This window comes from Micromys minutus (genome assembly GCF_963924665.1).
Source record: "Micromys minutus genome assembly, chromosome: 2".
Lineage (NCBI taxonomy): Eukaryota > Metazoa > Chordata > Mammalia > Rodentia > Muridae > Micromys > Micromys minutus.
The window spans coordinates 50549861-50576947 of record NC_137971.1 but is presented as its reverse complement, the minus strand read 5'-3'; the positions used below and the strand labels follow the sequence as shown (position 1 = coordinate 50576947).

The 27087-nt window shown below is 45.6% G+C and overlaps 1 protein-coding gene across 3 annotated transcripts; it reads left to right on the top strand.

Annotated features, from left to right (window-relative positions):
* Positions 1-669: 669 nt before the first annotated feature.
* Positions 670-26746, top strand: LOC308417159 (phospholipase A and acyltransferase 3). 3 transcript variants are annotated; one of them, XM_080912310.1, is made up of 7 exons: positions 1181-1236; positions 1681-1829; positions 2655-2730; positions 4455-4560; positions 13643-13745; positions 18569-18837; positions 24143-26746. In XM_080912310.1, exons 4-7 carry the CDS (start codon positions 4531-4533, stop codon positions 24242-24244), a joined length of 504 nt encoding a protein of 167 aa, XP_080768436.1. In that variant the 5' UTR covers positions 1181-1236; positions 1681-1829; positions 2655-2730; positions 4455-4530; the 3' UTR covers positions 24245-26746. The 3 variants fall into 3 exon arrangements, with proteins under 3 accessions (XP_080768437.1, XP_080768435.1, XP_080768436.1); XM_080912309.1 differs by lacking the exons at positions 1681-1829; positions 2655-2730 and adding an exon at positions 744-798 and having other exon boundaries at positions 1173-1236; XM_080912311.1 differs by lacking the exons at positions 1681-1829; positions 2655-2730; positions 4455-4560 and adding an exon at positions 670-798 and having other exon boundaries at positions 1173-1236.
* Positions 26747-27087: the final 341 nt, after the last annotated feature.

The following is a 27087-nucleotide window of genomic DNA, read 5'->3' as shown; positions in this document are numbered from 1 at the left end:
CACAACGACAAATACGTGTGCTTTGTTAGCAAGTATGCACACACGTAAGGATGTCAAAAGAAGGTATCGAATTCCCTGGAACTGAGTTACTCATGGTTGTGAGCCACCATGTGGCTACTGGGAACCAACCTGGACCCTTTGCAAGAGTAGTGAGTGCTCTTAACCTCTGAGCCATCCCTCAAACCCATATTACTGTTGTTGCTCTTATTTTTATTATTATATTTTGGATTTTTGAAGTAAGTTCTCTCTCTACATAGCTCTGGTACCCTTGGAACTCATTATGTAGAGCTAGCCTCACAGAGATGGGCCTGCCTTCACCACCACCACCACCATTATTATTTTGTAGACAAGATCTCCAACTGTAGCTCAGGCTAACTTTAAACTCATGGCAATCCACCTGCTTCCGCTTCTCAAATGCTAGATTTCAGGCTTGTGCCACTCTTGACAAATAGCCCTTTTGGTATCATTCATATACAAAGATTAAATGTAACGCGACACGGCACGCTCTTACATATTACAAACGGACAGAGGAGTGTGTGCAGGCAGTCAACAGCCAGGAAATCTGGGGCAGAGGAGCAGAGAGGCTAGGAATGCAGCGGGAGGGAGGCATCTAAGCGACCACAGAGTAGTGGCTGGTCCTTGGCGGACGCTCTCATTAGCCAGTCAGGAGGAGGGGCGGGGTGACCTGGTTCGGCCTGGACTCTGCGGCCATTAAGCCGGCCCCCATTGCGCTGGCCTCCACTTCCCTACTTTGAGCGTGAGGAGGTTGGAGAGCTTCTTTCTGGATCCTAAACAAAGGTGAGATGTCCGGGTGTGTCTCTGCGGGTCCCCGAGGGCTGTCTGGGGGGTGGAGAGCGGTTCGGCGGGCGTAAACAAGTCAGGCGAGTAGCCTGACATCCGCGCCGTCCTGGAGAAAAGGAGCCAGAGGCGCGCCGCGCGAATGCCTGGCTAGGGATCCTGTTGGAGCCCAGGGATCCCGCGAGCCGCTTCTGCCATACAGCAAGGGATTTGTCTGTTCAAAGGTAAGCGCAGGGCAGAACTGAGAGTGAGAAGTTGGAGGAGTTTGGTGGAAGTTTCTGAAGGGCGCTGCTAAAAGCCACCCTGCTCCTGGAGACTTGAGGACCCTGCTTCTTGTTAGAGGTATAATAAGCTCTGCTTCCTCTGTCCCTTAGGCATCCACACTGCTGCTAAGCCGAAGTTGAGCCTCACACATCCTGGAAAATGCTAGCAACCATAGTAAGTACGGGGCGAGAAGACAAGGGTGGGCTATGGATGGAGGTAGTGCGACTCTTGTCTTCTCTGGGTCTGACTTGCTGTTTTAAAGAGAGGAGTTTTGTGGTGAGGGAGTTACACTGTCAACCCTTGGGGAATTCGGTATGAGCTGTGGGTCAGCTGCCACCTTTGGAGGGTCAACACTTGTTGAAGTGGGTAGGTTAGAAGCCACCCTGCTTGAAGCAGGCTCAATAGAAGACTGAAGAGGGAGGGAATTTGGGGGTTTGGTTTTCCTATCAAATCAGGACCCTGGGCAGGTCTGAAGTTGAATCTACTGGGTTTTTATCTTGTTAACTGACTCTAACCACCCCTGCTGCCAGCAAATACTCAGCTCTGGCTTTTCCTTCCTTTCTTCCCTCCATCCCCCTTCTTTATATTTCTGATTTTTGTTTTGTTTTTGCTTTTGAGACGAGGCCTCAGGTGGCCCAGGCTGGCCTCAATCTTGCTATTTAGTGAGGACAGTGTTTCACTTCTGGTTTTCCTGCTTCCACCTCGAGTGCTGGGATTAAAGGTGTGAGGCCCCATACCCAGTTTTCTGAAGCACTCTTGCATGCTAGGTAAGTCCTCTGTCGACTGAGCCACATCCCGGCTCTGGCCTCTTTGTTAACCCATGATGTCTTGAGATCTATCGTAACCTGGCCAATGTCTTCTTCACTCTGACAGGATGTTGACTTGGTTCAGGTAGTAGGTTTTTGAAGACAACCCGCTTGGGATTGTGCTCCAGCTGAGTACCTATTGTGGGATTTTAATCAAGTTCAAATTTATTCTGTTCCCAAGTGAAAACACCACTTAACAGTTCTCATAACAGCCTGAAGAGTCTAGCTAGCTCCAGGCTGCATTTCCTGTTTCTGGTATTGTGAGGTCAGGCTGTTTTGTTTCCTGTTTGAACCCAGGAAAACCCAAGACCACAGATGTTAGCACTATGAATTACATATAAAGCTTGAATTCTGCTGAGCCATGAGGAGATGACTCTTAGAAAAATACTTGTATGTCTCAGTTGTGTGTTTTGACTGTGTAACCATGTGTTCTTTATTTTTCTTGTAATAGACAACTTATAAAGCATAGTTGTGTGTGTGTGTGTGTTTATGTGTGTGTGTGCGCGCACGTGTGTGTGTGTTTTGAGGGCTATGCATGTGCTATGGCAAACACGTGAAAGTCAGAGAGCTGTTTGCAGGAATTAGTTCTCTTCTTCCCTATTTGGGTCTTGGGATTTGAACTCAGATCATCAGGCTTGGCAGCAATCTCCTTTACTTGATGAGCCATCTCACTGCCCCCACCTTTTTTTTTTTTTTTTTTAAATTAAAAGAGTAAGAAAAAATATGCACCAGTTGCAGACCTATATAGAAGTTATTAAATCTCACTGATGATTCCTCTCCTCTCAGGCTGAGGAGACTCATCACTCTTTCTCTGGTGCTCAGCCCATTAAGCAGTCATCTCATGTACAGGCTGCGAATGATGGTGAGCATGCTGCCCCTTGGGGTGTGGAGTTGGAGGCTATCCTGGGCTTGTCTCAAACAAAATAAAACAGGACTGCCGGGTAGTGGTGGTGGTGCATGCCTTTAATCCCAACACAAGGGAGGCAGAGGCAGGTGGATCTCTGAGTTTGAGGCCAGCTTAGTCTACAGAATGAGTTCCAGGACAGCCAAGACTTTGCAGAGATACTTTGTCTCACAAAACCCTAAACAAACAAACAAACAAACAAACAAATAAACAAACAAATAAATAAATAAGTGGGGGGTGGGGAGAAAAGAAGACAGTGCTGAAGAGATGTTTCGGTGGTGAAGAGCACAGGATGCTTTTCCAGAGCATGTGGATTCAATTCCCAGCACTCACAGCTAACAACGGGCTGTAACTTCCATCCCAAGTGATCTGACACCCCTTCCTGGCATCCAAGGGTGCTGTACACACAGAATCCACAGACACATGCAGTCAACACACCCATACACATAAAGTAGAAGAGGAAAAGAGTTTAAAAAACAAAACCCTAACCCAAACTCAAAATGCAGGGCTCCTGGTGGAAAGTCTGAGTGGCCCTCTGGGCAGGGCTTGTGGGAGGAGGCGGCAGGAAAAGTTCAGCCCAGGTCTTTCCTTGCCCTCAACTTTGTAACTGGATAAGAGGTTTGGACTAAAGGCCCTTTCATCTCTACCCACGGTAATGGTGAGTGGTGTGTGTTTCCTGGAAATAAAAAATAAAACTAAAACCTGAGTTCTGAAAGGCCAGTGTGCCTTTCAGTGCTGAGCCCAGAGTGCAGAGGCAGCTTTCAGTGTTTGTTGTCACTGTGTTCCTATTTTTTATTGACTTATTCATTCATTTTTGAGACAGCATCATCTCTATGTTCTGGCTGCCCCAGAACTGGTCACAAACTCAAAGAGCTCCTCGTGCCTCTGCTTCCCAAATGCAGGGATTAAAGGCATGTACCAACAGGCCAGGCCTTACTGCTTTTTGATTTGAGCTTGACATCTGGGACTTTCTGTGGAGCTAGTTAGGGTGCAAAGAAAGGAGAGAGAAGAGGATGTTTCTCAAGCAGAGATTCTCCTGGTCCTGTGGACTGCGTCTTTTTTTTTTTTTTTTTTTTTTGTTAAATTTTTTTTTTTTTGTTGGATATTCTCTGCACTTACATTTCAGATGTTATCCCCTTCCACCAATCCCACTCCCCGTCCCATTGCCCCCATGAAGGTGCTCCCTCTCCCAGCCTCCCTCTCCCACCTCAGCACCTTGGCATTCCCCTACACTGGGAAAAAACCCTTCGCTGGACCAAAGTTCTCTCCTCCCATTGATGCCAGAGAATGCTATCCTCTGCTGCATATGCACCTGGGGCCATGGGTCTTTACATGCAAACTCACTGGTTGGTGTTTTAGTCTCTGGGAGCTGTGGTGGGTTTGGTTGGTTGATCATTTTGTTCTTCACATCTCAAAAATAATTAAGTGACGTCCACTACCGACAGCACTATCAACATGACAAAACAAAACAAACTACCACCAACAATGAGAAACTAAACCAAGTCCAAAACCCATAAACAGCTGGGCGGTGACCATAGAAACCGGAACAGCTTGCTCTGCAGGGTGTGAGGGAGGAGTCCTTTCTACTTACCTTATCTGCTACTAGACCTTGAAGCTGGTTTTAGTTTAGAAGAGAGAGCCTGTACTAAGACCGACAGGCTTTCTCTGTGCATCCTACACAGAGTTCATTTTCATACCCTGGTGTCTGTTTTGGCATTGGATACTGAGATCCAGGCTGGTCCGTGGTAGAACACTGCCATGACTACTGAGCTACCTCTGAGGCCCTCGGTAAGTGCACTTGTTCTTCTCATTGATGAAAACATGCTGTTGTAAAGATTCCGGGTAACTTGTAAATGCCCCGTAAAGTTGGTGGTGGTGGGGCAGGTTTACCCTGGAGAATAGGCCTGAGGGTTTGGTGCTGGTGAGCCTAGGCAGGCAGTCAAGTTTTCCTTCTTTCTCCAGGATGCTTGGGGCATTAATGCTTTTGAGACGGATACATGCTGGAGTTGTAGATATCCCTCTCTGACTGACTAGGCAGCCTGCGCAGGGGCATAAAGAAGGCTAATGTGTCAGGCCAGGTCTTGTCTACCTTTCTTCTGGCCCAGAGGCTGGGAAGTCAGGGCTGAGACTCTTTCTTATTCTTTGTACCCCCTTCCGGGTAACCTAGCTTACAGCATAGGTTAGTATTTCCCTTTATAGGGTTAAATGGTTTTACCATTATCACAGAAACCCTACTTGGATAGGTATTAACAGACCTGATTAATCAGAAACCTACCAGACCTCGATTCTAGAAGTTCCCCTGGGTTTCTAGGGGGGCCTGGTGTGTTTCTGGGGGAGCCCCTAGCTCTTTGGATTTTCTTTTCTCAAAACCTTGGCATGGAAACTCTCCAGCTTCTCACTAATGGTCCGTTCTTGGCAAGACCCAGACTTTTTGTTTTTCACAAGTTTCCAGACCTTTTTCTCAATAACAAAAGTGAAAGGTCTGGTCAGGAGTGCTTTATATTTACTGGGTCATGTGGTTTACAGGAACAGGGAAGAGAATTCTCCCGGGTTGGTTTTCATAAGTACTACAGTGTCCTCACTGTTTCTGCATGAAGCAAACTAACAGCACCCAGCCATGGTAGTGGCAAAGCTGCTGAATCCTAAGCATTCCCTCTGTGGGGGTCATGCTTGTAAAACAGTGCACACATGCACATTCATGCAGTGTGCATTGGGAGATGGGGCAAGAGGACAGTTTTGGTGCTGTCCTTTCTTCAATATTATTTTATTTGTGTGGGCGTTCTGATTGCATATATGTCTGTGTAATATGTTCGGGCAGTGCACACAGAACCAGAAGAGAGCTTCAGATTGCCTGGGACTTGAGTTACGAACACTTGTGAGCTGCCATGTGGGTGCTGGGAACCAAACTGAGTCTTCCTAAGAGAACAAGCCAGTGCTCTTAACCACTGAGGCAGCTCTCCATTCCCTATGTCTTTTTTTGGAGGTGGGAGGGGCCTGGGATATTTGCTTGTCTGAAGAACCCCAGTTATGTATTCCTGGCTGGACAAGTGCCCTAATGCATGGGTAGAGATCAGAGAACTGCTTTTAGGAATTACTTCCCACCTGCTACCTTGTGAGGCAAGCTCTCTCTGGTTTTCTCTAATGCAGAATACTCCAGGGTAGTTGGCCTATAGGCTTCTGGCTTATTTTCCCTCTCTGCCTCCTTCTTGTTAGAAGAGTGCTGGGCTTAGCTGTATGTCATCTCTTCCGGCTTTCTGCATAGGTTCAAGACCCAGGTGAACTTGGCTCATTTGCATAGCTGGTGCTTTTACTCATTGAATTTACTTTTCTTTGTGGCTCTGGCTGGCCCGGAACTCACAGAGATCCCCTGATTCCCTCTGTCTCTAGACGGATAGGATCAAAGGCATGTATTGGCACCACCCCATACACTACAGCACTCTGTTTTGTTTTGTTTTCTTAAACTGAGTTCTAGAGATCAGATTTAGACCGTTGGGCTTGTGTGGCAAACACTGTCTCTATTGAGCTATTTCCTCCTCCACCCAGTATTTTATAGATTTGACTTATTTAATCTTCAGAATAAACCTTTGAATCGGGTTTTATATAACTGTCCCCATTTTATGGCTGAAGGGAATGAGGCCCAGGGACAGTTTGGATAAACTTGTGCAGGGCTCTGTGGTAAGTAGTTGAGCCTTGGTTTGAACACTAATGACAAACACAGGAACACATACATAAAGACACACATGAACATTCACAGAGACACTCTAACACTCACATAGACATAGACACAGAACACACATGTGGCCTCACACATACAAATCTTTAAAATTTTTATTTTCAAAGCCATTTATACTAAAAAAATAATCAAAGAATCAAATAATAAAATGTAAGAGTTCTTACATTTTTATCAGTCACTGTAGTGACTAGCCCATAGTTTGGTGCATTTTCTGCAGATCATGCATAATATATAACTCATTTTTTCTACAAGCCTGTAAAAGTGTATATTAAGCAGAAATAGAATAGTAATGTCTTTTTAGGGGGAGATGGTGACTCTGGCACTCAAACTCAGGACCTTAGGCATGCTAAGCAAGTGCCTTACCACTGAATTATACCCCCAACCTCATCATGTCTCAACTTATTTTTTGGTGAGACGGGCATTTTTTTGAGATTGGGTCTCATGAAGCCCAAGCTGGCCTCCAAGGTACTGACTATGACCTTGAACTTCTGCTCTCCCTGCCTTTCTCAGATGCTAGGATTATAGGCGTGCGTGTACCACTACACTTGGTTTTATGCAGTGCAGCGGTTGAACCTATGGCTTTGTACATGCTATACACTGTACTACCAACTGAGCCACATCCCTTGCCTTCAACTCTTCACCTTTTTTTTCTCCCCATCTCCCCCACCCCCCCTTTTTTGAGACAGTGTTTCTCTGTGTAGCTCTGGCTGTTCTGGACTTGCTTTGCAGACTAGGCTGGCCTTGAACACACAGAATGCTGGGATCAAAGTCGTGCACTACCAACACCCACCTCAACTTCCTTTTTAATAATGTAGCTCTGGCTGTCCTGGAACTCACTTTGAAGACCAGGGTGGCCTCAAACTCATAGAGATCTACCTGCCTCTGCCTCCTCTGTGCTGGTATTAAAAATTCATCATTTCTGGCTTCAGCTTGCTTTTTTGGAAAATAATTTATTTTCCTTTGCTTGCTGTGCCTAATCACATAAATTCACATTGTTCTCTTCAAAGATCTGATGTACATGTATGTATAAGATATGCTTAATCTGGTCCTACCAATGAGGTAGTTGGAGTTGTTTTTCAAAATGAATTTCAGAGGCCAGAAATTCCTCAACTTGCTTGCTAAGGAAAATGGTTGCTTTGCAGCCCTCTTTTGTGGGAAATAAAAGTGCTTTGTTCTGAAATCCTGTGGGCACACAGTATCAGCTTTGTCACTGTTCCTATCTGTGCTGTGTAGGGTACTGTGATGGCTAGGGGTTTTCCGAGCCCCATTCTGGAAAAGGCAACCCTGTTCATGCATCTGAGCGGGCTGTCTGCTGATCCAATCCATGTTTCCTGCGTAGAATGCAACAGCGTTCAGCTGGGTTCCTAGGATTACTTCGCTCCTTTTCTAACCGAAATCTGTTGATCTCATTGAGCAAAAATAAAAACCACAATTGGTTTTATAACTCAATTACACTTTTTAATTTCCCCTGTAGCCCCCTGCACTTCCTTTGTTCTTTTACTAAGGGTTCCAGGGTCTTCAGTAATACAGAATAGTGCTCCCTGTCTACCAGGATGTTTATAGGTTGGCCTCCAATTGAGAAGGTCACCATCGGCTCCCAGAGGCCTAATTTGAATGAGCCGTACCCCTCCCATTCTTCCAGAGTCAGGATGGGAACTAGCTGAGGGACTACCTGTTTCCACTGGGGGCATTCATGTCCAGTGTTTTGATTCCTTGCAGTAAGCACATTGGTCCGTTTGTAGAGGTTTATTGAGGTTCAGGAATCGTCTTACAAAGCATATGAACACTGACCTAGGTTAAGCAAGAATAGTCTAGTGAACACACACCCCAAGACCGATCAATCAGGACCACAAAAAAGACTCAGAGCCAAAATGTGGCACCAGTCTGTACACAGGGCAGGCTTCTTATATGAAAAACCAGGTCCAAAAGTTTAAAGGCAGGCAGTGAGGCACAGTGAAGGGGTACAACGTTTTTGGCTAACTAGGTGGTCCTAGGTGAAGTAAGAGGGGAGTTCCAGTACATCGAGACAGCAGAGTATAATTAATCCAACCATAACTTTTTGGCTTATTAATAACATTCTCCAGTGTTAGTTAAAGTAATAACTCCTAAAAACTGGATGAATGGGCGAGTGTAGATCGCACAGTCTACACCCTCTGGATTTGAGAGCTCATGCTGCGCCTACTCACGTGCTTCTGGCGCTGGCTGCGTATTTGGTGTTTCCATATGGGACACGGAAAGGATCCAGGAGGAGGAGTTGCCGAGGTCCATTAACGATATGAAACGGTTGGAGGAAGTGTTAAGTATATTTCAGAGTTCTGGAGTTGAGAATCACTCCCGAACCAAAGTCCCCATCAGAAGGAAATGAAAAGCCGGAAGACAAAGAAGAACCATGGGAAATGGTGATGGACAAGAAATGGCTTTGACTACTTACTGGCATATAGTGACAGTCCACATTGACATACAGTGTTCCCTCGATACTGTGTCAGTTGGATGGTTTCTAGTGGCATGCCAGATTTCCTGGAGAAGCTGCACATGGCCACTCTGAAAGCCAAGAACATGAAAATCAAAGTGAAGGACTCTGTCTCGGCTAAGGCTCTGGAAGTGAGCAGTGAGGCCAAGGCCTCTGCTCCATCCTCTGAGTGGAAGAACGAGGGTAGCCGTGCCCCTCCCCCCATTGAGTACACTTAACGGCCTTTGGGACAGGGAAATCCAGGCACTTCCAGCCCTGCCTTGCTCCTTCAGCTCTGCTGCAGGACAGGGACAAGTCACACGTGTTAGAAGACATCTGCTGTAACTGTCAGTGCAAGAGAATTTAGAACTGGAGTTAGATTTCACCTGGAGCCCCACTGCTCTTTCCCAAACAGAGGACCATGACATCGTGGAGTTGTCATGATCTCAGGCCAGATGTTGTGAAAGCCAGTATCATGCTGACCTGCTCTGGAACAGCCTCTCACTTTAGGCCAGAAGGGGATGACTCCTATCTGCCTCCTCTGAGAAGTTTCCTTGCTGACATTCCAATGCCAGCGTTGGTCATGCAATGCTCTGGATATCCTTCGGTTCTGTAGGTCACTTGCTGAGTGGCTGGTCCCTCTAGATGGTAGCTGCCCATTTGATGTCATCAGTGTTTTGATAGGGCCCATGGAGTTGGTTGAGCACAACTCTTTCCACAGACTTGTCTGCTTTGGCACTGTTTTCCCTCTGCAGATTGACTGGGCCACCCTTGAAGGATAAAGGTTGTGGACAGTTGTGTCATTTTCTCAGAGTTTCAAAACTAAGCTGACATGTGGGCCAGCAGATGGCATCTTGCCCAATACCAATATGGTAGGAATGGGGTTTATGCGACGCTCTTGGTCTTCTAAACCATTTATCTCCAGAGCTGACATAGGAGTAATGTATGCAGTTTGGGTAAAATCACAACCAGATGATAGGGGGTCTGGCCTTGCTGGTTTCTTTATGGTGAATAGGGATCAAGTTTTCTGTCCTTCTCTCTCTTTTCCTGAAGTTAATATAGCTGAGATTTTCTTTGCCTGCTTGCTACCTACCCTGTTGTGTTGAAAAAGGAAACTAAACCCAAGATGAACATAACTCTTTTAGCCTTTTTGTTGCCTATTCGGTTCTGTGCCAAGGAAACAACTTACTCCCCAGTGTTTCTGTCTTTCTAGTTGTTGGCCGAGCAGAAAGTTGCACTGAGAAGCCCCAGTATCTTTCTGTGAGCATTTTTACTCCTTCCCAGGACCTGACAGGGGAAAAAAAGAAAAAACCTATCTGAATTTAACATCTGTAGTTGAATGCCTGTGAGCAAGTGTGAACACATGTGTGTGTGCATGTGGACAGGACTCAGGTACTAAGCAGCCATGGTTGCTCTTTGTTTTGTGACTTGACTCTGTACAGTGATTTGTGTCATCCTAGTGAGTTTGCTCTTAACTGTGACTTTTTTCTCAAGTGTGTGAATGAATACATAAAGATTGGTACAAAAAGAAGTGGATGAACTTCATTTCACTTTGTGAGTAACACAGAGACTACTGGATACAAAATGGCTACAGTTATGTTAAAAAGAGCAGGCCTCAACAGGCATCAGGTTGGGCAGTCATTGGCTGGACATCCCCTCAATCTCTCCATATCCCCAACTGCTAGAAGTCTCAGAGAGGCTCACTCCCCTCTCAGGTCTCCAGCTCATCCTAGAGATGATCCACCACAGGTTTCTCTTCTCTCTCCCAGCCTTCCCCAGCTCACCTCCCCACACCTGATTCTTCTCCTCCTCCCTAGTTCTCTTCCTCCACTCATCTCCAATATCTACTTTATTTCCCCTTCTGAGTGAGTTTCAACATTCTCCCTTGGGCTCTCCTTCTTACTTAGTTTAGCTGGGTCTGTGGATTGTAGAATGGGTCTCATTATGTCGTCCTGGCTGACTAGAGCGCAACCAGGCTGTCCCCAAACTCACAGAGATCCACCTGCCTTTGCTGAGTTCTGGGAATAAAGGTGTGTAGTACTACGCTCAGGTAATTTCTATTTTTAAAAATTAATGAGCACTTTAACCAGGTAATAATGTGGGAAGGGCGATAACTTCAGTTAAAACAGCACAAAGAGGCCAGGAATGCAGTTACGCACACTGGGAATTCTAATGCTTGGATGATGGAAATAGGAAACCAGTACAAGGTTGTCCTCAGCTTCAGAGACAAAACAAAACAAAACCCCAAATGTAATACATAACTTACCTTTTAAAGTATGTAGTTCCATTTTGGTAAATACATGCAAGTGAACTATAGCCCCAGCCAAGGTACAGAATATTCACAGCCTTAAGTATTACGTGTCAAGCAAAGCAGAGACTCATAACTGGTCAAAGTGCTGAGGATAAGGGACTATTGAGTGCTAAGTCCAAAGTGAGACATCTATATCACTCCAAGGACCAGAGGACACTGAGGCAGATGGGGTGGAAAGACTGAAAGCCAGAGGACAGGGAGGACTTCTGTGAAGCACTGTCCTTTAGACATGCCATGGTCCCTACATCATGAACACAGAGCAGCTTCGTGAGACCTGTACAAAATAAAGACATGAAGAGAGGAAAGGACTAGCTGGGAGGGAAGGGGGTCATCGGGAAAGGGGGACAAGAGACGTTGGTGGGGTTGGGAATGTGATCACATTACATTGTGTATAAGAAAGAAACTAAAAGTCAGAAACACTACAGAATGATTTAATGCCCTTAACATCCCCCACATCGTTGTGGTGCCGCTCCTCACTCCAGCCACCCGGGATTGCTGATCAGTTTTCTGTTCTATATTCATGCTAATTTAGGAGTGTCATATAAAAAATTATACAGCGTGGAGCTTTGGGGGTATGACCTTTTACTTATTATTTTGTAAGTAACTAAATGTTTTGCAGGCAGGACTGTTATATTTATATGGCTTTTGTAATAAGTTGGTTTTGGTGGGGATAAGGATGAGGAAGGAGGTTTGAGACAGTCTCATTATTCTGTCAGGCTAGCATAGAATAATTTGCAAATTATTTACTTATGTGTGTGGGTATTTCAACTGTATGTTTATCTGTGTGCCATATGGCTGACTACTGCTTGAGGGAGGTCAGTAAAGGGCATTAGGTTTTCCTGGACTGGGGTTACAAAGTTTTAAGCATCTTTGTGGTTGCTGGGAATTGAACCTGGGTCCTCTGGAAAAGCAGTCAGTGTTAGTTAACTGCTGAGCTATTTCTCTCTCTCCCTCCCTCTCTCTTTTTCTCTCCCTCCCTTCCTCCCTCCCTCCTTCCCTCTCTCTTTCTCTCTTTCTTTTTTTAATGAGATAGGGTCTCTCTCTCTCTCTCTCTCTCTCTCTCTCTCTCTCTCTCTCTCTCTGTTTTCCTGGCTTAGAACTGGCTCTGTAGACCAGGCTAGCCTCAAACTCAGAGATCTACCTGCTCTGCCTCCAGAATGCTGGAATTAAAGGTGTCTATTTCTCTAGCCCTAACCTGGAATTCTTGATCATCCTGCCTCAGCTCCTTAAGCAAGAATTCAGTAAGTAATATTTGTAGCAAGAGCACTAAATAGACAAAGCTAACTAAGAGACCTCGTAGGTTTGCCATTTTTAAAGAACATCTTTAATAATTTCATAGGAATCTATCTCGATTACATCTAACCTCCACTTCCCCTGAACATGACCCCAACATGACCCCTTCTCATGTTTATGTTCCTTCTGTCTGCCTCCTCTCTGTCTTTGGTAAGCCACTAAATCTAGTTAGTGCTGCCTGCTGGAGAGCTGACTGAGCTCATCGGCTTGCTCTGGTGAGTCTTACATAGGCGACCGTGGCTGCAGTGCTCCTGAGTGCTACGGCCATGTCATGTCCAGAGGACATCTCACGGTACTCTTTTCCTTCCTCTGCTTCTTCTGTCATGGTCCCCGAGTCTTGGGTAGGTGGGTTGATGGTGACACAGATGTCTTGTTAGGGTTGGGCACTCAGAGTTGCTTATCCTCAGCACTTTGTTAACATAGGAATCTCTCCATTAACTTTCACCTATAGCAGTAAATATTAAAATTGGGTGGCTTGTCTCTTTATTGGCCCTCGAGGTCTCACTCCACGGGCGTCGCTTTAATACGGAGCTGAGTGCACAGATTCTGTCACTCGGTCCCAGTGCCCTCTCCACACGATTCCTTTCCCAGGAGGTTCACTCCACCTGCCCTGTTGCTTCTGCCCTGGTATGTTTCTTTCCACAAGCACACAACACAAACATTACTCCAAAGCCTGGTTGCTTTTCCTTATAGGTTTATATATTAGATTCTCAATCCACAAATCCTCTATACAATAAGATTAAATACAATAGACAAAGATACAAACTGCCCTTCTATAATGGATAAAAAGACCTATAAAATTCCTTACAAATATTCATATCTACCTATCTCCAATTACAGCCACCAGGATCTGAGTCTGCTTTCTCTAGATCCATCTTGATCTCTCCCGGAATCTCCTCTTCTTCCGTTTTCCTAGCCTTTCCCCCACCTATCTAATCATGTATCGACTTAACATAAATCCACATTCACCCACTGCAGAGCAAGCTTCTACCTTTGTGCACAAACACAAATATTTGGAAGGAAGTTTGGTGATGTGTCTCAAGGTTTCATGCCATTGCTAATAGTTTTGTTCTTGGTTTTGCAGCCAGAACCCAAGCCTGGAGATCTGATTGAGATTTTCCGCCCTATATACAGTCACTGGGCCATCTATGTTGGTGATGGATATGTGATCCACCTGGCTCCCCCAAGTAAGAACACCAGTGTCTTCACTGTGCTGGGACTGGGAAAAGATGTGGGAGCTGTGGGTAACAGGGTACCTCTGTGTTCTCCCTGCTTCTCGACCAACCATTTGTTTCTAAGTTTATGTGAAGGAGGTCTGATGTGTCATGATGCTTTTCTGAGCTTTGTTCTTTAGAGCCCAGTGTGTTAGCCCCTCAAGGTGTGTGAGTATCCAGACCCTGTCCCTAAGGACCTTCAGCTTTCATGCTCCACCCACAGAACAGTCTGATGGCTGAGATACAGATGGCTAAGCTCTGCCCCACAGAGCAAAAAGCTGAGCTCAGAACTTGAAATCCTACCAATCCCCACTTTGGAAGCCTTTACCCTCGAATGCTACTCCCCACAAGAAACCCTATATAAAGCCTGCCTTCTCCTCAATTCCCTGCTGCTTCTAGCCAGAGTTTCCCCCTCCCAACAACTCTCTTGTATGAGGTTTGTAGTGCAGTGTAGTATTCCTTGGCTCCCAATTGCCAGGATACCTTCTCATCAGAGGTGTAACACTTTTGCTGCCTTCCCCCCTCCCCCAACTGGTGCAGAGCTGTTACAATTGCAATGGGGAAGCATCCCTGCCTGGGTGGAGCTGTGACACTTCCAAAACAGAAGAAGCCTTTCCTCAGAGCAGTAACACTTACATTTTGTGCCCTAACTCCGATAGGCCGTCCTGGTATCTGTGCTCCCCACTGGGGTCTGAGCAGTACTGGGACCCTTTCCCTCATCTCCAGTCAATGCAACATATTCACTCCCAGTCACCAAATGTTTTTCTGAGTCCAAGGAAGTGATGGGCACTCTGGTACTCTTGGAGGTGAAGGCACCCTAAACACAGAGGTCTTTAAGGCTACAGTTGACCCTCTTCACCTGACCCTATTCCCCCATCCTTGGACATTTTCAGCCACAGTCCACCCTGATCAAATCTCCCCAGCACTCACTTTCAGCCTACTAGCAGCCCTTAGTCTTCCCAGACCTTATTACACTACAGGACTCCCTTCTACCTCACCCTACCTGGCCTAACCTGGTCCCAGTTCTCCCTTTACAGGAGGTTGCTGGGGTGGATTGCATGGTCAGGGCACGTGTCCCTTCTTGCTGAGTGGTCTTCTTAGATAGAAGAGAGGTTGGGGTCTCACATCATGAATCCCTCCACTAGAGACCAACTCATAACTTACCTCCTCCTGTGCAAGTCTGCCCTTAAAGTGGCAAAGTATTAAAAACCCTACTGGGTGGTCTAGGACTTAGGCCCTTGTTCCTTTTTCCAAAATTAGGGGTGGTACTTAGTGAAAATCCCATGCCAATTCCCATCACAGGGTTTATAGTGACATGACAAACACTTAGTTCAGGTCATACCCTTTCTGCAGTCCTGGGCATAACTTCTGGTATCACCACTGAAGCAGAGACTCACTTCTCCCTAGCTATTCACTGATTTTTCTCTTAGTTCATCCAGGATCTTCACCATCCTTACTCTACAGGGCCACTGGCTACTGTAGTGTTACAAACTCAAAGAGAGCAGAGAGAGGTGGCTTTTGTCTCTTCCTCAGGAAGGAATGTTTCTTGTGTTTCAACTAATTGGGTATAGCAAATGTCAAGATCTGACAGTTCTAGACAGATCTCCAAAAAATGTAAGAAACAGCTCCATGTCTTTGGCCAGTGGATCATTGACTATCTAGTATGGATACCCTCTTTTAAAAACTCTCCTTTTCCTTTTTCTTAATCCTACTAATTGCACCCTGTCTCATAAATTTCTTGTCTAGATTTCTTCAACAACAAATTCGAAACATTTCTTATCAGACTTTTAATCTTTTATAGCTACAACAGAAAAACTAGCTATAGAACCAGAGACCTGTGACACCCAATTATATTCAGACAGCAAAGATCAAAGTCCTTGCTCCAAGGACTCAGTCCCCCAATCAGCAGGAAGAAGTCTAATAATAACACTGCTCCCTTCCCCGACCCATGACTGGCTATTAATAATATACAGAAGGGGAGACTGTAGGGTAAAAGGCCAAAGAAAAACACCCTGACCCTGACTTAGCCCTGAGACCAGGGCCGAAGGAAAGAATTGTTCCAGGGCCAAGACCAGGGCCAAGAAACAGAATCCCACCCATCCCTGAGCTCGCCTCAAGTCAGGCCACAGAATCCCATTAATCCCTCAGAATGAAATCCCACCAACCCCTGAGCTTGCCCCAGAGTGTGACCATGCAATCCCACCAATCCCTAAGCTTGCCCCAAGATCTCCTCACAAAATTTCCACCACTTGAATTCAGGCTACCTTGGAAAGCTCTGCCCCACCCCCAAGCCCTATGTAAAGCCTGCCTTCTCAGTTTCCTGCTGCTTCTAGCCTGAGCAGAGGCATCTACCCTTCTGGACTTTCCCTTCCCAATAAATCTCTTTTTGTGCAGTGTGACTTTATGGTATTCTTTGGTTCCTGAATGCCAGGATACCTTTCCCAGTAGAGCTATTGGGGAAGCCTTCTTCTCCCTCAGAATTGTAACACAGTATTTATGTTCTCTCTCTCTCTCTCAATCTCTCCCTCTCCCTCCCTCCCTCCCTCCCTCCCTCTCTCTCTCTCCCTCCCTCCCTCCCTCTCTCTCTCTCCCTCTCCCTCTCCCTCTCCCTTTCCCTCTCCCTCTTCCTCTCCCTCTCTCCCTCCTCTTTAAGACCCATTGAGTTAACCAGGTTGACCAGGGTCCTTTGTGTGACCCTGGGTTTGGAACTATCTGATGGAACCTGGTGGGCTTGTTAGTAGGTACACAACAGAAGACAATGACTGTCTTGCCCCTGGAATCCATCAGTAGCCAATAGTTCAGGAGGAAGGGGTAGAGACTTGTGAGTCCTCCCCCAATCCACGAGTGACTATTGATAGGCCAAGTCTTATGTCAGACCTGTGGTAGATAACCATACATAGCTGTTTTCATTTTTTAAATGTTTTTCAGACACGGTCTCATGGCTGGGTGGTGTAGTACTGCATTCTTCCAATACTCAGGAGAGGAGGCAGAGACAGGCAGATCTCTGTGCTATGAGTTCAAGGACTGATCTATATAGAGTGTCGCAGAACAGGCAGGGCTGCATGGATCTTGTCTCAAAACAAAACAGAACAAAAGACCAAGTCTCACAGTATCATTCTAGACGGTCTAGAACTTCTTATGTTAATCCCACTGAATGAGAGTAAAGGCCATTACCCAAAATCCTTTGGTCAAATAAAGCAAGCCTTATTTTCTGACAGGTAGGGCTATCTCCATAAAGTGGGAAGAACATATCAAAATATCATGGAACACAGGAGAAGGTGGGGTTTATGTAGCCACAAAACTGCAATGCTGGGTTGGGGGATTTCAAGGGTTGGGAGATTTTCAGAGGCATTTTGGTTACATGGGAATTTGGGTGAACATTTTAACATTATGTGGCAGAGCATCCTATTAAATTATGGTGGTTGTCAAAGTGTAGGGTATAGAATATGCTGAATTCCAGAAAATGGTTCAGCACCTGGCCAAATCCAAGTTTTGCAGAAAACAGGAATGAACTTAATTTTGATCTTATAATAAGATGGCTTTTAATCTTATAATGGAGTCAAGCTGGTCCATCACCTACGTAGACCAGGGTAGCCTTGAACTTACAAAGATCTGTCTGCCTGTCTCATGAATTCAGGGATCAAGGGAGTATACCACTGTGTTGGGTTCAAAAGTTTTATGTTCTGGAAGACTTCGGCCTATTCTAGAACTTTATAGAAGAGGGGTCACATGGCTTCTGCCCTTCTCCTTCCTGCTATTGCTTGTTGCTGTGCAAACATTACATTTAAAGATGGGTTGTATCCTGGTTACTGAGGTGCTGTTGCTGCTCCTGGCAATCTTGTGATGTTCCCAGGGTTCCTGGGTCTACTTGGGTTCATCGCTCCTTTCTAGCCATTATACCCAGTACATGCTCATTCCCTGTGGTATGGGTGGTTGGGTTAGAATGCACTGGTTCTATGCTATGTCAGCTGATGTTCACTGTCCCAGCCTGGTTCTACAGAACCCAAGTTCCTCCTCGTTTAGCCACTTCATTGTTGACTCTTCTTACCTGTGGATTTTTGGACAGGGCGGTCACTGTATCCCCTGGGTCTTCTTAGCATCATCTCTAGGGGAACAACTGAAGAGGATTGGTCTCTTTTTTTCTGGAAGGAAGACCAGCCTCTCTCCTGAGATCATCAACCTGATGAGGTCAAACAATTACCCTGATGGAATCAATAGTAAACACTATTTCCCCAGAAAGATGAGAGAACTCCTTGCACATATTTGCAGAGTTAAGTAGTAATTACAGTACAGAAGACTAGCTTCTTCTGGTTAAAGAAACACTCCAATAGCCAGTGGTGGTGGTACGTGCCCACCATCCCGTAGCCAGGAGTATGGGTGCATCCCAGTACTTGACATCCCAGTAGCCAGGGGTGGTGGTGTGTGCTCATCATCCCCGTATAAGGACCACAGAGGTAGGAAGCTGTTGAGAGTTTGACATCAGGCTGGACTGCATAGTAATTTCCAGATGAGATCATTCTGGATTATAGAGTGAGACCCTGTCTCATCCCTCAGCTGAACATCACCTTCACTACCACGGCTACCACTAAAACATCACAGTAAATCATGGCACCTTACTAGTCTCTATCTTGATAAGGACTCAAGGACTACAAGGACCATACTGTGTGCATCTTACCTTTTTCTATCTTGCTCATCCCTTGTGGATCGTGCTAAGACTGGATGGCCAGCTGTGGGCTAGCACTGAATCCCCGTGGCTCTTCGCAGGATCAACTCCTCTGTTCTTGGTGGCTCCACAGGTGAAATTGCGGGAGCTGGGGCAGCCAGCATCATGTCTGCTTTGACTGACAAGGCCATAGTGAAGAAAGAACTGCTGTGTGTTGTGGCTGGGAAGGACAAGTACCGGGTCAATAACAAGCACGACAACGAATACACCCCACTGCCTATAAACAAGATCATCCAGCAGGCTGAGAGACTGGTGGGGCAGGAGGTGCTCTACAGGCTGACCAGTGAAAACTGTGAGCACTTTGTGAATGAACTACGTTATGGAGTTCCTCGGAGTGATCAGGTATGTCCTCAGTCCTCTACCTGACCTTAGGTTCCAGGCCATTTTCATAGATGCCAGTGGCTGGACCTGAGTATGGCTGGAGGCAGAATTATAAACAGGATGATAATAGCCTAAGTCTGTTCTTCCTCTCTCTGAGAGTGGTATGCTCAGAGGCAGGTGGGAATGGGGGAGACAGGCAGGTGAGACAGCAGGTCAGATTCCCTTCTTTTTCAGTGGTAGGGATTGAACCCAGTACAGGTTATGATTCTCCCACCCCATGATGACGCTCCCAGAATCTTGGAGCTGAGCTCTGTGAGCCCCACCTTGTAGTTGAGGAATCATAAGCTTCTGGAACTCAAACCATCTGGCTATGGCCACTCATTTCAGCCAACAAACCCTTTTGAGCCTTCAGACCTGTGCCATGTTTTCCTGGCAGAGAGGAGATTTGATGTGCGAGTTCATTTAACCAACCTCCCTTAGCAGGCTACAGATAGCATGATCCTCATCCTAGATACCCTCTCTGGACATCTCTTAACCCTGGTGCATCAAGTCTCTGCAGGGTTAGGCACGTGAGAGGGGTAATTTTAGGATCCTTACAGGGCTGACTCAGAATGAAGCTGATAGGTTATAGTAGCAGAAACAGTCTTCCGAAGCTTGCTCTGCTTCCTTTCCTCTTCACCCAGAGCTTTGGTCACTGGCCTTTCTGGGCCACTGTGATTTAGATGGGGAGACATTTGCTGACAAGAACAGGTTCAAATTTTTCTTACACTGCTTGCATTGACTGCTGTTTGGCCACTCTTCCCTACAGTGAGACCTTAGGTATCTTCCAATGAGCAGCATCTGGTTTCTTTTCTCCATTAGCTGATTAGTTAGTGCTCATCAGCTATGTGATACACCCTTGTCAAGGGCCATGGGCACAGAGGAGCAGCAAGCCCATTTCTGACTAAGCAGGTGAGAAGGCAATATTGCCAGTGTTTGCTGAGCACTCCCGAGGGTCTGAGCCACAGTCTGGCTTTAGTGAGTACAGAACAGCCGCTCTGAGGAAGAAGGCAGGCAGGGATATGAGACGAATGCCATTAGTTCCTGGGTGACTGTACTGACACTGGTGACACTCAATCCCAGCACTCCGGGGACAGAGGCAGAGTTCAAGCTGCTCTGCAGAGTGAGTTCCAGGAGAGCCAGGGCTGCACAGAGCAACCAGACAAACAAACAAAAGAGAAAATGAGTACTAGGAACATCCATGTGCAAAAGGCTCAAGGCCCTGGATTCAGTGACCAGCAACCCTCCAGTAGTTGTATAAACTGCCTTTCTTGTCACTGTGACCAAAATACCCGGCAAGCTGCAAGGAGGGAAGTTTGTTTTGGCTGATGATCGGAGGCCACCATTCCTCACAGTGGGAGAAGGTGTGGCGGTGGGAGGTCCTTGCTGAGATATTGGCATGTCAGGAAGTGGAGGAAAAAGGAATGCTAGTGCACAGCTTTTCTCCAGGACTCAGATAATGCAGTGGTGCTGTTCACAGGGACTATGTTAATCCTGTCTGGAAACACGCTCACAGCCACACCCAGAGGCAAGCCTCAGAGTGCTTTAGCCATTCCTTAATCTGAAATCAATCTTAATAACAGTTCACTAGGAACTGCTGCCTTTAAAAAGAAATGTTATCTACGCATATTGTGATGCAAGGACAAATGGCATTACAATTCTGGCATCTGTGGCTGTTAATGGCCTCTGAGCTTCTTAATCACTAAAGGGGATTTAGTTAGGCATGTTTACAGGGGTAGAAATTACAGGAACAAAGATTTTTTGGCAAAAATAAGGTTAGAACATTTGGCAGGTAACAGTGGAACAAAACCCCAACAAATATGTACATTTTTGTGAGTAACAATAACTTTGGACTGTGAAAGCATTCTTCTAGCAAACAGAAATAGGACCTGCGGCGTGATGTTGGTCTGCTGGGATGCCCTTCCCTTCAGACAGTTGTAAGTGTTAATTTTCCCTGATAAGAGTAGGGTCTTCTAACCAGCAGGCAGAACTCAGTCTACCTAAATAAAACTTCAGCTTATTCGTATATAACCTGTCACTAAGCTATCACAAGATGTTCTTAAGTACATATAAAAAGTTGTATGTATGTATGTATGATCTGACAGTACCATTTTCTTAGCACTACCAGGACTAACTAGATACTATATTCGTATCCTAATCACTCTCTTTGTGCATGAAGTGTGACCACAAACAGTGGGGTTATTATTGTATGCCTTGACAAAGTGTCTTTTGTCTGAACCAGCAGTGTCAGCATTTGTTCTCACATTATGGGTTTCAGAAAAGAATAAGGGTCATGTTGTGTCTCCTGCATTATCCGAATTTTACCCATCCTGATATAGAACTCAGCAATGAAATAGAGAAATAACTCACTGGATAGAAATGGTGTGTGTGTGTGTGTGTGTGTGTGTGTGTGTGTGTGTGTGTGTATTTCTGGGTTTCTGGGTGTATGTGGAGGCAAAAGGTCAACTTCCAGGCACTGTCCCTATTTTTTAGATGAATGAACAATAAAACAAGTATTTCTCCCTCGCTTGGAATTTGTCAGCTAGGCTGAGCTGACTGACCAGCAGTCCCAGGAAACCATTTTCATCTCCTAGCACGTAGATTACAAATGCATGCCCTCATACTTGGCTTCTTACTAGGTTCTGGGGGATTGAACTCAGGTTTTATGTTTAAAAGGCAAGCAGTTACTCACTGTTCCCAGTTCTAGATGCTTAGCAAGGTAACCCCATAATACCATGGCTTGAGGCTAGCCAGCAGTCAGACCTCTCTGGTTAATTGTACCATCCAAAGTTCCATTCAAACTAGGTTAACAATGAGGGAAGACAGGGGATACAGAAGATAGGCACTAGGTAAGGAGCCAATGAGTGGGGTGAAGATGAGGGGTTCATTAATGTTAGATTCATTGTGAGATGAACCCAGTGGGCTGTTTGAGAATCTCTATTACCCATATCTTCTGTTGGTTCTACTTGACATGGTCGGATTCTCCAGAATTTTCCAGGCTTGAGTGGAGGGTGACATTTTAGGAACAGCTGAGGGGTCTTTGAGGCTCACACTTAGCATGCTCATTAGAGCCTGAGAGCTTCTGTTTTATCCTGTCCAGAGAGCAATCACACCTCTGTTGGGTGAGAGAGGAGGTCCAGGGAACTGGAGGAGGTGCTCTCTCTTTTGCTCACTCCTAGAGGAACCTGGGGGTTTCCCTTGAACCCTTTTAGGAGTTTCTTTCTCTAACTGGGGTTACTTCTCAGCTTCTTTGTCCTCATTGAATCATGTTTAAAACAAATGTCCCGAGGGCTGGAGAGATGGCTCAGCCCTTAAGAGCTAGGCTCACAACAAAAAAGAAATGCCGCTAATTAAAAAGAAAACTCTCTGTGGTGCTGGGTAATGAACTCGGTGCCCTCCCCATGGTAGGCCATTGCTCAGCCATATCTATATCCTAGCCTGAGCAAACTATCTTTTATTTCAGTTGCATTTAGGAGGAAGTGGAATTTGACACATTTAGCTTTTCACTGCACCCCCTCTTTTGAAATGCTTTCTTCCTCTACTGGATTGCAGCACAAGTCAGATAGTCTCAGCTCTGCATTACATCACTACCGTTCCTAGTGATTTTGTTTAAGAATAGATAGATGGAAACAGGTGCAGAGACTCACAGCCAAACATTAGGCAGCACCTGGGGAATCTTGTGGAAGAGGGGAGGAAGGATTGTGGAAGTCAGAGGGGTCAGGACACCAGAAGAAAACCCACAGAATTAACTAACTGAGGTCCATAGGGGTTCACAGAGACTGAACTGCAGCTAGGAAGCCTTCCTGGGACTGACCAAGGCCCTTTGCATGTGTGTTACAGTTGTGTAGCTTGGTCTTCCTATGGAGCAGAAGCTACCTAATCTAGCCTCAATAGGAGAGGATGCACCTAGTCTTGCTGCAGCTTGGGGTGCCAGGGCTGGTTGATGTCCATAGGAGGCCTCCTCTGTTTTGAAGAGAAAGGGAAGAGGGGGGTGGGAGGTGAGGGGGACTAAGAGGAGAGAAGGGAGGGGAAATGGTGGTTTAGGGATAAAATAAATAAATAAGAAAGAATAGAGAGGTTCAGTGGCTCACTCCTCTGGAAACCCAACACATGGTAGGTGGAGGCAGGGGGACCAGGAGTTTAAGGTCATCTTTGGTGTGCTGGCATCTTTTGTATATCAACTTGACACAAGCTAGAGTAATTTTGGAATGAGAGAGCCTCGACTGAGAAAATGACTCCACCAGATCTGTCTGTGAGCAAGCCTGTGATGCATCTTTTTGATTGATAATTGGTATGGGAAGGCCTGTTTCACTAAGGAAGCAGGAGGAGCAAGCTATGAGAACCAAGCCTGTAAGCAATGTTTCTCCATGGCCTCTGCACAGGCTCCTGCCCTGCCTTCAGTCAGTGATGGAGCATTACCTGGAAGTGTGGGATAAAACAAACCCTGCCCTCAACAGGTTGCGTTTGGTCATGGTGTTTCATTACAGCAATGAAAACTGTAACTAAGGCATTTGGCTACAGAGTGAGCTCAAATTTGAGGCCAGCTTGGGCTCCCTGCAACCTTTTCTTAAAAAATAAAAATAAAAAGAGACCTGTGGAGTAAGGGCGACTGTGCTTTGACTCTGATCTCTCAGTGGACACCAGAGTCCATACACAGAGCTGGCTGTGGTGTCTTGCCTTTAACCCTGGCACTCCAGAGGCCAGGGCAGGAGGTCTTTAGTTCAAGGCGCTACACAGCAAGATCTTGACTCCAAAAGAGAAAAACAAGCAAACAGCATAAACAACAATAAAACCCAGCCCTTTAAAGGGAACACCTTCAAGCAGGCCAGACACTGAAAACATGGCAGAGGTGAGCCCTTGCTCTTGGGGAGGTCAGATTGTTCTGAGTTCCCAATTGCAATTCCTCCCTGACTTTCCATTGCCCATTGGCTGCCATCTTCCCTGACTTTCCACTTGCCCTTTGGCTGCCATCTTGACCATCCTGTTGTCATCCTTCTGTTCTTTCCACAGATGCCTTACGAAGATTTGTAGGCTTTAAATAGTCTGGGGCAGCATTCAGGTTACCATTCTGGATCCATGTCAAATTCAGGCCAGCTGGTTCTGTCCATTCCTTCCCTCACCCAGCCCTCCCCTTCCCACTGCCCCTGCCAGTATTTGTTGGCTCTTCAGTTTGGCCACTGGAGGTGAAGGGGACATGTGAGGGGCCATGAGCGGAGTGACCCTGTTCAATGAACAGCCTGTTCCCACACTCTTGACACAGCCTGACTCACCCTCTTCTCTGTTGCAGGTCAGAGATGTCATCCAGAAGGTCAGCTACGTTGGAATGGGTGTGGCAGCCTTGGGCTTTCTTGGAATCATGCTCTCAAGAAACAAGAAACAGAAGCAATGAGCTGCATGGCTATCTAGCTTTAGGGCTCTTATTTTGCTAGAGGGTTTAGAGTTTGACTTATAGATTCTACTGCTTTATACTTAGGTTTATTTTCACAACATACAATAAACCACAAGAAGGGAATTTTTGTGGAGTATGCTGCAGTAGCTACCTGCTGTGAAGTCTCTGTTCTGGGTAACACCTTTGTCTGGTTGGTCTTTCTCTTTCTCTTTGCAGTGGTATCCTTTATATTACTGAAAACAAAGTCCAGCACTGTTATCTCAAGTGAAACGCATTGCTATGTGTCAGATACTGTGGTATGCCAAAGGAGATAGCCTGGGTACACAGAAATGGAAACCTCAGATAGCCAGGGATCTTGGCCTAGAACTTGATCCAACATGGTACTTTGAGACTCAGGAGCTGGAGTTTATGGATATTCAGTGGAGCATGAAAGACAAGTCCTGTAGGGTTGGGGTTTAGCTCAGTGACAGTGCTTTCCTGGAGTGCATAAAGTTTTAGGTTCAATCCCTAGGATAATCCCTTTCCACAGAGAAGTTCAGGATATCCAAGATAAGATTGAGTGCTCTTCTGATTTCCTTCTATATTTTAGGTCTGTTCTAGTTAGGTTTCTAGTTCTATGATAAAGGCCTGAAACAACTTGGGGAAGGAAATGGTTTATTGGCTTACATATTCCTGGTCACAGTCCACTGAGTGATGCTGAAGGAGGGACTCAGAGCAGGAACATCCTGTCCGTTGGAGCCCTGGTCAGGATTGGCATCTTGTTCTGTGACAGCCTTCTCCTGACTAATAAACATCTCGTACAGACTACACATGTGCTCTCTGAGTTTCAGTGTTGAGAGGATAGTTTTCTTTGGCACAGGCTCCTTAGTGTTCCATGTCAGTGCCCAAGCTCCCCAGTCACAAGGGACCCAGACCCAAGTTCAAAGGGCAGGCATCTTGATGCTCTTCTCCTCCCGTGTGGCACAAGGTGAAAGGAATGCACCAATATCTATAATATTTAGCTATATTAATTTGTTACCCAAGCTAATAATGGGTGTGACAAGGAAAAGAAGGAGAAAGAACTAAACAAAAACTTCACTGTCAAATGAGGAAAAGCAATCCAAGGCATGGAGAGGGCTCAGAAAGTAGAGGTGCTTACCGCCAATTCTGTTGGCTTGAGTTTGATCTATGGGATGCACATGGTGGAAGGAACAAGCCAACTCCTAAGCATTGTCTCCTGACCTCCACTTACATACCACAGCATTGGTGCACACATGTCTGCATGCAATACAAGCAAACACAAAATAGAAGAAAATGCAGACTTTAGGGATTGTGTATAGTACATGATTAAACAAAATGATTACTACCCAGAGAGAATAAAACGGTCTTGATTAAAGCTTCAACTCAATTAAGTATTTACTAATTCCAAGTTCATTTGCATTAAATAGTCTCAAAGTAGATCATGAATTCTTGGCCATTAAATTGATGATTTGCCACTGTAGTGGGAGATAAAAATGTTACAGGGTCTGCTTAGATCCAGCATGGCTCAAACACCAGGTCAATGCATATGACAAAAGTGTGTTGTGCTCAAGCTGCTACTGATTGGTCAGGGTTGCAGAACAGACTCAGAAACTGAACTGGGACTTGGGGTTAGAATGTTCTGAGCTCTAAAGCTGGAAAACAGCCATCTGTGCCAAGTTACAGTTACATTTCCTCACCAATCAGGGTTTAGGGACAGGGGATTTCCTTAGGAACATGTCTTTGTGGTACACTTATCCTATTCCTATTGGTTGGGTTCTTTAACTACAGCAGGCAACTTACCTAACATTCATGTCTGAATTTGTCAACCAGATGTTACCTATGCACATATCTCTCTTTGCCAAACTGGATGACAGTTACCCAGGGAGGTCTTGGGAACTTAAACTTTATTTGACCCCCTATTCAAAATGAAAGTTTTATTTAAAATGGCTTCATTTTGATTTCTTCTTACAAAAATACATATTTTTGAGGCTGGAGAGATGACTAAGTGGTTACAAGCATTGGGCTGCTTTTCTAGGGAGCCTGAGTTTTGTTCCCAGACACACATGGGTATTCACAACCATCTCTAACTTCAGCTCCAGAGGATCCAACACACTTTTCTATCCTCCATGGGCACTGTTCACAGAGACATACATGCAGGCAAAGCACCCACACACATGAAAACTTAAAAAATGTATATCTTCTAGGACCTAGTAAAGCAATATAAAGATGTAGAAAACATTAGAATGCCAAGAAGTAGTGTCAATAGACATGCAGTATAACTGTGAGATACAAAGTCTAACCACACACATAGGCACATTTATAAAAAATTGATGACACACTAGTGTGTTAGAATAAGAATGGCCCCCATAGGCTCAGACAGCATTTCTCTGTGTAACCCTGGCTGTTCTGGAACTTGCTCTGTAGACTAGGCTGGCTTTGAACTCATTGAGATTTGCCTGCTTCTGCCTTCTGAGTGCTAGGATTAAAGTTATGTGCCACCACCACCTGGCTAAGTTTTTATATTTTAATGCTTGGTTATCAGAGAGTAGCACTACTTGAGAGGGATTGAGGTGTGGCCTTGTTGGAGGTCGTGTGTCACTGGGGGTAGACTTTGAGGTTCAAAAGTTTAACCAAGCCCAGTGTTTATTTCTTCCTGTTGCCTGTGGATCAAGATACAGAACTCTCAGCTACCTCTGCTGCACCATGTCTGCCTAGATGCTGCCATGTTTTGGGTGATGATAGCAATGGACTAAACCTTCAAACTGTAAGCCAGCCCCAATTACATGCTTTCCTTTATAAGAGTTGCCACAGTCATGGTGTCTCTTCACAGGACAAGAACACCT